Source organism: Otolemur garnettii, unplaced genomic scaffold (genome assembly GCF_000181295.1).
Source record: "Otolemur garnettii isolate 467f Iridium unplaced genomic scaffold, OtoGar3 scaffold00007, whole genome shotgun sequence".
Taxonomy (NCBI): Eukaryota; Metazoa; Chordata; class Mammalia; order Primates; family Galagidae; genus Otolemur; species Otolemur garnettii.
This window is the reverse complement of record NW_003852402.1, coordinates 37,420,616-37,435,205: the sequence shown is the minus strand read 5'-3', so window position 1 is coordinate 37,435,205 and position 14,590 is coordinate 37,420,616. Positions and strand designations below refer to the sequence as shown.

At 36.1% G+C, this 14,590-nt stretch overlaps 1 protein-coding gene across 1 annotated transcript in view; it reads left to right on the top strand.

Moving 5' to 3' along the window:
• Positions 1-14,590, top strand: part of PTPRQ (protein tyrosine phosphatase, receptor type Q) — a 195,259-nt gene that overhangs the window by 155,409 nt on the left and 25,260 nt on the right. Inside the window, exons 35-37 of the mRNA XM_012814160.2 lie at positions 9,929-9,955; positions 10,614-10,695; positions 13,730-13,820. Coding sequence (XP_012669614.2) covers positions 9,929-9,955; positions 10,614-10,695; positions 13,730-13,820 — 200 coding nt within the window. The remainder of the gene's footprint in view (positions 1-9,928; positions 9,956-10,613; positions 10,696-13,729; positions 13,821-14,590) is intronic.

Genomic DNA, 14,590 nt, shown 5'->3' with positions numbered 1-14,590 from the left:
TTTTTTTGCTGTAGTTTTCATTGTTGTTTAGTAGGCCTGGGCTGGATTCGAATCCACCAGCTCTGGTGTATGTGGCTGGTGCCTTAGCTGCTTGGGCTACAGGCACTGAGCCCCAAATAGAGCTTGTAACTTTCCTTAGTGCTGTGCATGTTTCCATGTCCAAAGGAAAATGATGAAAGAATTTCTAATGAATAATTAAATCATTATTTTTAGGAGTTACCTAGTTGTCAACAAAATTATGGTGCATGGTACTAAATCCTTTCAAGGATTCAAGGTTTTATATTTAAAAAGTTATTTAACTATTTTGTGCCTCTTCCTGTATACTTACATTTGAAGCCTGTCTAGCATTTCTTGTTGATTGTAAATGCTTATTATTTAATTATATTCCACTTTGTTTTACAAGGAGTTTGAAGATATGTTCTCTGACTTTATGCTTTTTCTTACCAAAGGAGAACACAAGTCAAATAAACATTCAGTACTCCTTAATGCCCTGAGAATGTTCAGGGATGTACCAAGAAAACACTTTAAATTCTCATTGGAATGATGATCATATTATGTATAATAAATTATGCACACTCTATATTTAAATTTAGACAACACAAGATAATATTTCTTTATAAAAATATTTACTATTTTGGGCTCACCTATTTCACATTCATCAAATTAGGAAATGATCCTTGGGGTTTTTCATTTAGATAAGCAAAAACAAATAACATTTTGTGATGATTCTTGAAAAACACAGCCACATAGTCCATTGAAGTGAGAAAGTTGTCTAGGAGGCCGTAGTGGCAAGACCAGCAGACACACACAGGTAAGACACTCACCTGTATCGTTCGGATCACTGAGTCTGCCTGACCCTGGAGGTTGTCTTTGCCTAGATTAACTGCCATGAAATTTACTTTCCTAAGATAGTTATAACACTTACAATTGAATAAACCTGCAGAATTTTTGTAAGCTGAAGATTCTGTTTGCTAAATATGTTTATTTTTCACTATCTTATTTCACACTTAACTTATAGAAGTTTTGTTTTCTGTAGTGGCTAAATTAGGGAAAAAATAGTAAAATAATATTAATCAATGTTATTAATGTCCTTACTTAAAAGAAAGTCAATTTATTTTAGGCCTCAATTTTTTTCTGAAAATCATGTGCATCATTTCATATGACTCACCCCACTTCTTTTATTCGAGTGGATGTGATGACACATTATTTTAAACCTTAAGGCCTAATTCAGTAATCATGAATAAAATTAAGATTCTCAACAAAATAGAGCAAACAATGAAATGATATATACAAATTGCTATCTTATGATAATCTTTCTTTGGTAATTTTCTCCAAAAACTTTTGAAGTGTGCACCTTGAATTGTCAAATATGTGTGTCTAATTATGTCTTCAGAAAGCTTACTATTTAAAAGAATCCCAGGAACGTGCTTTGTAAACGATAAAAAAGAACGCATTTGGCGTTGTTATCATTGCTGTTCAGATCTGTAGATTGAAACTACCCCAATCTATTTTTAACATTGAGAATGTGCCAACATAATAATAGCTGCTAGTTACAGGCAACTATCATGTTGGAGTGATTTCACTTAACTCTGTATGGAGTGATTTCACTTAATTCTTTCAATCCTTGTGGTAAGTAGTCTGTTTTACAGAAGGAAAAAAATCATCCTTAGAAAGGTTAAGTAACTGTCTAATAAGGTCGTATAGCCAGGAAGTAGGGGGGCTGCAGTGCCAGCCCGGGTCTGTCTCTGGGGTCTCAAAATACACCTGCATGTGTGCGCGCACGTGTGAGTGTGTTTAACTGTGAAGCTTTTACTAGAAGAGATCAGTGCTAACTTTGTTAAACAGAGAAGGACTCGTGCTTTTATTTCAGTGGCATTTTCTATGCAGAACATGAATCTACAGGCAGAATCTTGGGATGATTTTTATTGTCTCGCAATGGGGGACAAAGAAGCCATGGCGTTTCAGTGTTGGATCAAACTTGCAGAAAGCAGAACGCTTTTAGCAGTGCACTTCTTATTTTGGCTTCAAGAAAAATACATCACTTTTGACTGATACATGAAACCCTGTGTGAAATAAATTTGCATTTTGTCCACATCCGTTGATAAATTCTGGTCATTCATTTTACTTCTGTTCTAAACGGTCTTTGGAAACAATAGTGAAAATCTGTGAATTCAGAATGCAGTCGCGTCCTGCAGGTAGAAGGACGTGCGAGACATTTGATGCTCTTGTTCTTATAGCAGCAAATCAAAAATTATGCAGTGGGTTTGTATGCTAAATAAATAATGACTCTTTACTTCCAGATACTCTTCATTTTTCTTTAGACGCAAGGAGATTTTTGTCATCCAGTAAGTTACTGTGGTAATGCAGAGTTCTGCTGTGACTATTTTAATCTTGTCAGGTGGTGTGGTCTATATTTTACAACACGTGATATTGGCTATATTGCTTAATGTGCTATCATTTTCCAAAGCCCCTCCAAGAGTATCTGTTCTTTCTACTGACAAGGTGTCCTGTCTGGTTCTGCATGCTATTGACGTGGTAAAGCCAATCTTCTCACAATGCACATTGACTCACAATGTGCATGTCCTGACGATTTGCTGTGATCTTGTGCTGTGTTAGCTTTCATAGTAAATTAAGTTTTCACCTAGGTTTCTTCACAGGATTCTCGTTCTATTATTACCATGACACAAGAGCTGAGCTCTCCATCTGATGGGTGGAGATTGGATTCACACTTCACACCAGTTCATTTCTGCAACTGTAGGTGGTGACCTGTAAGGACCAGGACAATGACATTTCCTGTTCTCTGACTCTCTGGTACATGCACAGAGTAGCATATTGCATGGAAAATTTGTTTCTATTCTAATATGTAGCCAACTGTGCCTGCTTCCAGCTTTGTGCTCAGAAATGCCATTTGCACCCTGAAACAAAAATTTGTTGATTCATTCTGAAAGTAGGAAAGCAGAAAGTCAGCCTTAGCAGGGATCCCAGGAATTGATGATTGCCTCAGAGATAATGTAAAATCTCTTCATGCAAAGAACATCAGTGGGGGCAGAGAATAAAAAGGGATTTGATTCAGAATTGCAGATCTAGCACAGAGGAATCATTCTTCATGAGCCACAAGGCTGGTTGTGTCCTAACATCCCAGCCGACTGAACTGTACACAGTATTAGGAGAACAGAAGAAGCTAGGTCTATTTCTGTCCTCTTGTTCCTGCAAATAAATCAAATGTAGCATTTTTGGAATCGTCAGTAACTTTGTTCTATTTTAGATCAATTATGAAGTTCTCGATGAAGGAATTAAAATGGTGTCATGAAAATATATTTCCTTCACAGAGCTTTCTTGATAGAATTCAAACATTTGTCAAAGTAAGATGCTGACTAACAACTTAATTGATCACACCCTAGATAATATATTGACTTTTATCTAGCACTGAAAGCTGACTTCTGGGCACTTCAGAGATTAAGTGATTAAGAATAAAATGCATTTACCTTTTTTGTTTGTTTGTTTTTGCTTTATGCCATTAGGCATTGATTTCAGAGACAAATACCTCCCTTTTTACAGAACCCTCACTATCACTAAATTTTCTTCCTCAAATCAGTGAGTAGTGTCCTGCTCAGTCATAATCCTTATCTTGACAGAGATGAGCTTAATAGTTTGGGTAAATCAGCACCTTTACGTTGATAGAACAACTTTACATGCACCCTGTTAAAACAGTTATGTCTTATTCCAAATCTAATTTTCTAGTGTTTCCGTCTAACCTTTAACAGAGAAACGTCATTGCTTACTTACCACCCTTGCTAATGGTTCAGGCTGTAAAAACTTCCTAGCTGGCGTCCCCCCTTCTGGCTCCTTTTTGTTAAGTCCTCATAGAGAAGCCCTGTCCACCTCTCCCCATGGCTGGCAGCAGTTTCTTCCTCTTCTATCTCTACCACTTCTGCTCTGTTGCCACTGAGGCGGCTAATTTAAAGTCTGTGGTTTTATTTGACAAGACATAGTTGACAAAATAAAAGATTTCTTTGAAATTGCTAATGTTGAGAGAGGCTTAGTCAGACGGAAAATTCAACTTCTGCCACACTGGAGTTCATACCTCTGCCCCCTGACTTTGGCAAGAATTCACATTGCCTTTTCAATCTACTAGTCCATTTCATTTTGTTTGAATACAAGAAACATGACCTCTCAGGTTGGGCACCTCTCCAGGGCCACTCACTGTTCTAGGCACGGGAATAGTGTGGTGGAAGAAAGCGAGAGACAGCGCCTCCAAAAGGCTGTTCTTCAAACTGCTAGCACTCCTTTTAAACCTACTTGAGAAGACAGACTGAAAAAGTGATATATGGCACTTACTAATTGATTGTTTTACTAATTAAATGAGGAAAGTATTATGTTACTAACTTATTCAGATGCTATGTTTCCCTTCTAAAGCAGAGTTTTACCATCAAATGCATAATACTAACCATTGGTTAGGATATTTTAAATTTATATGAAAGAACACAGAAAAACCAGTCATTTTGTAAAACAAAAGGAAGAGTCTGAAAAGCCATTATTATGAACCCTAGACCAAAGGAAAACAACAGGAAAGAACAAAAATTGAGACACTTTGGAAAGCGTTGCGGTCGATTCTTTGGATAAGCGACACAATATTAGAAAAGCAGATGTAAATTTATGGATAATTAGTGACTTGATCAAATAGATTAGCTCAAAGCTTGCACTTTGTATTACGCAAAAATTAGAAATATTAATTAATTGATTTTTAGATTCGCAAAAGATTTGTTATTTGAATAACAAGTATGCACATTAAGGTGTACAAATACCTATTTTTACATCAAGGCTATACATTTGAAATTTTCTTTGTTTTAATCTAACATAGCTGGTTCAGTAGAAAAAATAAAGCTTCTCACTTTGTCCTCTGCCACTGGTAATGCTGATTTAAGCTGCTCCTCTATAGGCTATCTGGCATGGCATTCTATTAGGACTATAATTAATTCCCCATAGATTTCAAGTAATTGACCTTGAGGGAAGCTGAGTCTCTGTGACAATATGGTCTTCAATCACCACTGCCAACATAAATAAATGGTTCCTCTCTAGATCCGTCAGGAGTAATCTGAGCAGAATTTAAGTTTTTGATAGACTTTAAAGAAATGAGCCCAGATGTGAAATAATACCCTTTTCAACCAAAAGACATAGGACCTAAGACAGCTAAGATGCATGTAATAAAAAGTGTTTAGCCCTTTATATTGGAAAGTGGTTAGTTATCTTATTGAAATCTGGACCCTTCCATGATTGATTTATTCACTAAGGAACTGAATATAATTCGGCAGGAACCTTCACTATAGTAAATGAATCCAAATGCCCTACCAGTCTAAAAATGTTTTCAATGTATTAATTTTTTAAAAAGAGTTTTTAAAAAATGTTAATAAAAATTTTCTGTTTGAATTTATTTGTGGGTCTTCTCAATCCTTGATTTGAAAATAGCATTCCCTTGAAATAACATTGTTGACTTTCATGTATCAATTTCTGTGAGTTTTTCGACACGTATCTAACCAAATATTTTTTCCTATAAGGAATTTAATTGCCTCACCAGTGAAAAATTAATAAATTTTCCTTACAGTGTGTCTCACCTTTTTTTTTTTTTTTTTTTTGCAGTTTTTGGCTGGGGCTGGGTTTGAACCTGCCACCTCTGGCATATGGGGCTGGTGCCCTACTTCTTTGAGCCACAGGCACCACCCCATCACCTTCTTTTTTTAATTCTCTCTATAGTTTGTTCAAATTAATATTTTTCTATGTAAAGGTAAAAGTTTAAAACCTCACAGAATAGCTGGGCGTTGTAGCAGGCACTTGTAGTCCCAGTTACTTGGGAGGCTGAGGCAAGAGAATTGCTTAAGGCCTAGAGTTGGAGGTTGCTGTGAGCTGTGATGTCACAGCACCTTACAGAGGGCAACATAATGAGACTCTGTATAAAAAAATAAATAAATAAATAAAACCTTACAGAAAAATACAATTTAGAATGCAGCCAATGCCTAAGGGATAAATACACTCAAACAACATGAAGCCGAGAATCAAAGTAGGGGGATTCACAAGAGTGAAGGGGGAAAATTAATTTTCATTTGAAATACTCAGGTAATTTATACTAAAATGTCCTCTAAATTCGATCTTTCCTGAGAAGTAATTCAAGATTTCATTTCCCATGTGATTGTGACATAAGTATAAACTGGCAATTACATGAAAATAGACTGTGAGAACCTTGTTCCTTGTTTTATGTGAACACAAATATGAAAAGCAGATTATATAAAGCAATTAGGTTTAGAGAGTGATACAAAAGAAAATAAAATCAGATCAGACTTCGCTTCTTTTTTTATTGATACAGTTGATGCCTAATTTTTTTTAACAATTGGATAGGGAAGAGCAAATTTATTATTCACACCTCTAACTTCCTAACCACGTATCTAGGACTTTTTAACTTCCAATGTTAGGTACCCTAATATAGCCTTTCTTTAGACTTATATACTGTTTATTGATGAATCTACCGATCATACTTACTTAAAGCTTTGAGTTAGGCCCTCCTAAGACTTCTCAGTTTCTTAATATTTTACTGAAAAAAATTCATTCAATTCAGATATTCTCTCATGATAACTATAGCCTTATATTTTGCCTCTGTGTATCTAAATTGGAATTTATTCATAATTTTATTTTTATAAATGATTAATTCTGTGTTTACTATAAATTACATTGTGGGGAACATAGAGGAAGCCAATTGTTAACCCTTGCCAAGCTCTCAAGTATACATGACAAGCCATTCATATTTTTAAGGATTTAAATAGCCATAGTACACAATCAAAAGTGATTTGGACACAGAAATTTTATTTCAAGGGGAAAATAATTTTTTTCCTCTTTCTCTTTGTTTTAGTAGAACATAAGGTGCATGGAGAAGTTAACATTTGAATTAGATATTAAGATAATATGCAGAATTTAGTTGTGGGGGAGACACCTGGAATGATTATAAATTGAGAGGAAGGGGTGCTGGGAGATGGCCTGGATTCAAACAGGGGGTGTGAAGGGACGATCCCAAGAATAATGTCAGAGACGTGGATGTGGTGAGAAGTGCTTTCACGTGATCATAGGAAAACTGAATTATGGCCAGTATATTACAGATTCATTTGGGTTCTTGAATTGAGAACTATAAGTCCAGACTTGGATTTGAAACCTACATATTTGTGACCACCTGTTAAGCTGATTGGGAAAAGTACAATAGGAACTCTTACTGTTTAATTTAGAACAATCCAGCCTACCCATTTTTTTGACTGAAGTAAAAAAAATACTCTTTCAGCAAAAAAAAAATCTCTTTCTTACATCAGTATCAATTGTAGGACAGTACAGGTAGGAGCAGCTTAAATTATACCAGATAAACTAGAAATAGTAATTATAATATTATTATAGTAATTAATAGTGTGTGTTGCTTACAAAGCCAATGACTTTTCTAAGCCTTTTACATAATATATGTAAATGTGATTTATAAGTATTTTCCCCATTTTTCAAGTTAGAAAACTGAAGCACAGAAAAATTAAGTAACTCAGGACAGTATAGCTGTTAATTGTTGGAACAGGCATTTGAAACCAGTAAGGACATGACATGATAAAGCCGGAATTCACAAATATCCCCTCAAATCAAATCGCTAGTCGGTCAAGATTTAAAATTAGTATCTTCACGGAGGGTTTTCAAATTCAAAATGAAAGAAGAATGCTAAAGTAAAAGTAATTTTCTGTAGGGTTTTTCACTAAAAGTAATGGACTTACCAGAAAATACATACATCTATTCAATTAATTATAATTCCTGAAATGAAAAATGGAGCTAATTGAAGAATAAAGATGTGAATAATAATATTGTGCATGAGCTATGTCAAGCTCATTTATAGTTTCATGTAATTATTCATGTGTGGCATCTCTTGGAGTTTAACAAACGTGTACTGATTCTTCAAATGACTTACTAGTGGCGTCCCAGAAACCAGCATTGGTTAGATTCCAGTTATCCCAGTGAAACTTCAAATAATTCCAGTTCCTTTGGGAAAAGAGAATCTCTCCACTATAGAGTGGTAGTCTGACGATCCTTTAATAGGTGGACCGTGAGCCTGCCTCTAAATCAGATAGAGTATGTTTGAATTTTATCAGAGGAATGTTCCCTGTTATAATAAAAGTGATCTCCACCCAGCTCAATAACTTCCATTGCCATGTATAGCAGAGAAATAGATCTTGATAATTCAGTCATCATTGTCATTTATATCTTAAGTTAAATAAATCAGGATTTGCCCAACCCAACCCTCTTTTCTTTCTTATTTCTGGAAAATCTGATGCGTAGGTCATTGGGCCACCAGTTATCTAAAGGGGGCTAGGTAATGTGGGTCTAGCCTGTGGTTACAGTTTTTCTTGTCTTTTTGCTGAGGGGTAATTATTTCCACCAGCGGTTGATTTTTGCTTCCATCTCCACTGCATCTGTCATCTGTTGCCATGTCAAAGATAGTTCCAGGGCGTCCAATTTTTAGATGCTCTGTTTTCCCGTCCCCAAATCAAGGAGAGATTCAGCCATCTCCGTATTTATCTGGGTAGAGTCAGGAATTCTCTGCTGCCTTCTTAGAATCGCTCTAGGGTATTATGTGAAGGTCTTAGCTTATCCTCCAAAATGTTGGCTCAGCCATTACAACTTTATCACTTTGATGCCGTGTTTGATAATGAAGGCTCTACCAGCTCAAACCCTCAGAAGCTGAGAGACCCTTCTGCTTAGGGACATTCATCATTAGCTAAGAATTCTATTATTCTTGGAAATACCTGAACCAGAGCACCCGTATTTTTCACCAATTCCTTCCCTGTAATGAAATATATTTCCTTTTGACTCATTTTTTCTTCATTGAGCTTATCTCTTTGTGACCATTTTCATAATATTTTTATGCCAATCATTTTCTCTTATTCATCCTTTATTTCAAAAACAACATCTCCTTGTAAAGCAGGTCATTATGAAAGTTTTGAGACAGACTGTGGTATGGTCCATCGTTTCACTTCCAAGCGATGTGGTGGACAGCATCCTTTCTGATTCCCCTGGGCAAGTCTCAGCTTGCTCGGTTCATTGGTGGTATTGGGACGGCTTAACCTGTTTCTGTCCGTGTGGGTTGTACATTTCTTGATTACTGTATATCTCAACATTTTCATAATGACACACAAAAGGAATACAGTAAAATTATCCCTAATGTCACTTAACATTGAAAACTTTGAAAAAGTTATACATTCTTTGCTTTTATGTCATTACATGTTGTGCCTTTTTTGGTTTTTTGCTGTGGTAATCTGGCATGCATGGTGCAGTGTTGTTAATGACGGCGCCATCTCTAAGTTTGTGTGTGTTGCATAATCTATTTAGCTGTTAAAATTTATTTCAGTTTTTTCAGAGCATAAATACCTTGGCCAAAGATCTGTCATAAGAGATATTCTAAATGTCTGTAATTTCAGTCATACCTGTATGTTCATTTAAACTTACTCATAAAACAAGATACTGGAATATGATGTCATTTTTCATAGATCCATTCTCCCCAGTTAAACCCTTTCTGTAGATAGATAAAATATTTTTAAAATCTGCATTAACTCTTTTATTCCACTAGATACTCTGAAATATATAGTATTTATATGCTGTTTTAATGTAGTGCCCTAATTGTCAAACAATGTAATAGTAACACTTTTTAGCTGAAGAGAGAAGATAGAATATTATTTGATCATATGTGAGTCCGAATAAGATATTTTCCAAATATATATAATTTAACATAATAATCACATGTTTATTAAAGGCAGGGTATATTCTATGTTACTGATTTACATAATTTTCTGATTTTAATCTAGAACTCTTTCAGAATAGCTGTCTCCTTTAACTCACAATGCATTTAACACAATCTCTGTTGCAGGTTGCTTAGTTATAGAAAATCCATCAAGTAAGTTTAAGTATTTTTTTTCTACTTTTTGAGTATCGACTTTAGACTTACTGACTCAAGTGAATCTTAATGTGTGGTTCCCTTTTTGGATGTTTGTTGGAAAAACCTCCAAGCTGGATATAAATCATAAAGCATGACTAATTGCACGGTAACTGGAGAAATGCTTTCTCTCTCTCGGGGGTGAAGCTTGCCTGTCTGTGTTTTAGCTTGGGAAGTAATATGGGGATATTTAAACTCCTGGGGGTTTAAAAACCATGTCATTATGAGAATGAGGTCACTGCAATATTTTATATCTTCTAAAACCTTGTAATGTATGAAATGTTTTCTGTATGACAAAGAGGTATTATGCACTTTCGGATTCAGTGATAACTCCATGCCCTTCCATTTACTCGAAAATGTTTTTCATTAAAATGTGAAATCCTTCACTTGAAGTCACTGGAAAAAAATGAAGGAATTTCATGCCAGGAATACACAGAAAGTGAACTTCAAGAGAAACAATTAATGTTGTAAATATGACCAAGTGACTTTAAATGGCTGTGTTGTTTGTGGTTTTTGAGATGTCCCTTTGTTCAGCTTCAGCTTGTGAGCAGGCAGCCGTGCGCGTGTGAGAGCAGCTTAATCTAACTTGACTCCGCTTTATACCTTTCTTTATTTGGAGGCCCATAAGCAAGAAGTCTTTCCTGCAACACGTCGAAGAGCTCTGCACAAACAACAATCTGAAGTTCCAAGAAGAATTTTCGGTATGTTAGCAGCAGTTGTCACAACACTGCCAGACCCCCAGGCGTTTCATGTGTCACATTTCATGTCCATTTTAAGCATGTGAGGCCATGGAGGACGCTGGCCTTGATAATCAATACCCAATTACCAGGTTGATTGTTTGGATAGTAATGCTACCCGGAGCGGCCTCCGGTGCAACCCGATCGGAATGATTCACCCACTGTGTCAGGACCGGGGCTCTCCGCAGACCTCCCCGCAACGGCAGCCTGACCTTGGTTCCTCTCTGCTCTTTCTTTCCGATGTCGCTACAAATCCAGAATGCCACGTCCTTTAGTTTTTGTTTGATGCCAGGTTTGGATCATGCTATATACATGGGGTCTTATATGTAAATGATTATTTTACGTATAGACATTAAATAATTTTATTTTTATCCTTCTACATCATTTACAATAGTGCTAGAGATGAACGTGGAAAAGGAACCTCATGTTTCCAGAAACGGCAAAAATAATGTTATTTCTATAACTGTCCAAAAATTTAAAAATTAAACAAATATAGATAGTGCCATGTTTTGTGAAACTTGTTTTTAAATTACCACGGATTAAATGCTATATCGCATTGTAGAAATGTGTAAAATTAAGAACTTATTACTTTTTAACTATTTAAAGGTTAGTAAAAACAATTGTTTTTAAGTATTTTATATATCTGTACAATTGAAATTGTTTTAAAGCATAAAGTAGACCCTTGTCAGCATCTTAGCTAACTTAGATGATTATCTTATATTATAAAAATAAAACGGATTTCGGAATATCATCAAAAAATTTTCTTTTTTTTTTCCATGCATTTCTGAGTATGTGAACTTATGAAACAAAGACTCAAATGATTGGCTTAAATAATTCAGGATTATAATATTTCAGTCTCTCAGGGAGTAATAACAACAATATGAGAAGATTAACGGTATTTCCTGCAGTTTTTGGTTATGCTTCTTAAGTAATATTAGTCAGGACTTAGCAAAATCAATGGTACCATAAAATTTTTCTTAACATTTATGCAGCAAGAACTCTCAATTTTTCGGGAGCAAAAGTTTAGTTTCACTACAATAGGAGCGAATATAATTACATTATGCATGACTGAGTAGATGAAAAGTTCTATTAGCAATAATATTTTTGTATATATTTTATCGAGAAAGGTTTTAGTTTAACTCTTTTGAAAAACTTGATTTTAAGATCTTGGCTTTTTTTAATTATTTTTTTTTCCTCCTAATGCTTTGTGAAGTATTTTTAATGAACAATATTCTGCTGTCTACTTTTTAACATTGTGCTATACTTGACAAATGCATATTTGATGAGTATATTGGATAAACCTTTCAACTCAGATCACATTCACTCAGACCTTAAACATTGGTCAGCTCCTATGATGTGATAGACGTTGTATTTGGCACATGGAGAGATGTCAGCTGGCACCTCCCAGCCGAGTGACCCTGGGCATACCAATGAAACTCTGTGTGTCTCCATGTCCTCCTTTGTGACATGAGAATATCCACTTCATTGAGCTGTGGATACTGAAAGGGTTGAATGTGCACAATACTAAGATCAGTAGCTGATACAAGGACAGGTATTAAGATGATAATTCTTGCCATGAAGAATCCTGCAAGAGTCCTGTAAGAGGCAGACCTGCACCCCAAAATTACAAATATGCTACATTGCAATAGAGAGACGCATAAAGAGGTGAGGATCAGGTCGGTCTGGAGATCAGTCAGAAAAGGCTTCATTGAAAAGGTGGCCTTGAGGATGAGCAGAAATCCCGTAATCATCCACAGAGAGGGAGTGAGTGCAGAAGTGTAATGGTGCGAAGCAGGCTAACCCATCTGTAATGCCCTGAGAAGGGAGGACACAGCACGAGAAAGGGTGAAATAGGGAGGATGGTTGAGGCCCCGTGTTCCCTGATGAGGGTGAGACTGTCCCCTGTGACGTTTCTAACTCCGTGATCAGTCTGGTCATTGGTATTGCTTACCAAGGCCAGAGTCGGTGAAGTGTACAAGTGGACATTTAAAGTAATTATAAAATACAAGTATCCTTTTTGGTCCATTTTAAACTCACCTTCCCCCTCCTTCTTCACGTGTCAAACCTTTGTCCTAGGACTCCCCATTTGGTTAAAAGATCATTTTATAAACCTTTGTTACCAACACAGGAGAATTCAGATGCTTACACCATCTTTCTCCCTAACATATAACGGCATGTAAGCAACTGAAGAAAGGGAGAATTATCCAATTAAAAAAATGCCTAATGAAGATGTCTAAAAAATTGTACGAAAAATGTTTTAACACCCTTTTAGGAATTCAGCAAGTTCAGATTTCTCAAATGAAAAACAATAAATTCCATCAATGTAAATCACCAGGTCAACAAAATAATAAACACATTGTCTTGTACCAGCTTTGATAATGATGCTTGTTTCACACAGATTAAGGCAGGTAGATAGTGTGATTTTTCATCAGAATGTCCGTAGTTGATCTTCTTGACCCTCAGTCTGTGTCTGATAATTCTCAGTTGCACTCTGGTTTTCCACCATGATTTAACAATGCCCACTGAGCGCAGGGACTGACCTTGGGCATTTTTTCAAACTGCCCAATGTTGTACTGATGAATAGGCATGAAATCACACTGCCCAAGGAGAAAAAACAAAAAATAAATCATTGGACTCTCTTCTTCTTATTAAGTAGACATTAAAATAATAAATAATAGTCAGCAGGCACCTGAGGAAACTGTTAGTAACATATGGAAAATGGTCACTAGCATGGGTGCCTTGCCGTAGGGCCTCCCGAAGTATGGGGACATCATCTCAGAAAAAGCAACAGCCACCTGACCAACTTTGCTCAGGAAATTTAGGGTGAAAGTTCAGGCAAACTCATCACTGTTATTTTGACCTTGTTTCCACAGTGATGATAGTTTTAATTTAAAAAAATTTTTTGAAAGTTTTAGAACAAAGAGTTGTTTCTCACTAAGTGGAATTTCTTATTTGCCTCTGATAAATGTAAACTTTGCCAAATTCCTCTGTTTCACAGGAATTGCCAAAATTTCTTCAGGATCTTTCTTCAACTGATGCCGACTTGCCTTGGAATAGAGCGAAAAATCGCTTTCCAAACATAAAACCATGTAGGTGCACTTACTGTTTCTGGTTTAGCTATGAAGTGTTTTACAACGACCCCCTGCTATCTTAACGTTTGTTGTTATTTTGCAAATATATTTTATTACCTATCAATTGAATCGTAATACTGTATTTTCTTAGCAACTCCTATCAAATGGTAAATCTCCTGTGCATTTGTTGTATTGATTAAAGTTAGCAGACTGAGAATTTCCAGCTTGTTCATCCGTGTTCACTTACGCAGGTGAAGGAAACCCCAGACCTAATCATTTTTAGCTTTGTAATATAACCCAAGTCACAAACCTGTTTAACATCCTCCTGCCAACCCAGTCTCCATTTCAAAGGGAAAGTTCAGATTTTCACCATGTTAACTTTGTGCATTAATTTCTTGTAAGAGCATGGCAGAGCTCTCTTATGAAACATTAAAAATTGATTTCAAAATATTCATTGAAGATCAGAAAACGTGTGCTTACATGAGTTGGTTTTACAAAGGAGGCAGGAGTGTGCTTCACTGTAGTCAAACCAAGCTGTAAAGTAGCTATAATGTAACAGCCACCTTTTCCTCTCTCTCTCTCCCCCCTCCAAAATTAACAGAAAAGATGTTTAAACTCAATCTATTCCCCTACTCTGCTTGCAGAGAACCCACAAAGCTGAAGAGACATAATTTTTCCCCGTAGAGAATGAATCTGAGGGAATTTGAATTTCACCTTGAGCCAGCCAAGTGTAGTGCCCAGTTTCTCTCCCCTGAGGAATGTGAGATTGGTTGAATTGCTTAGCCTAC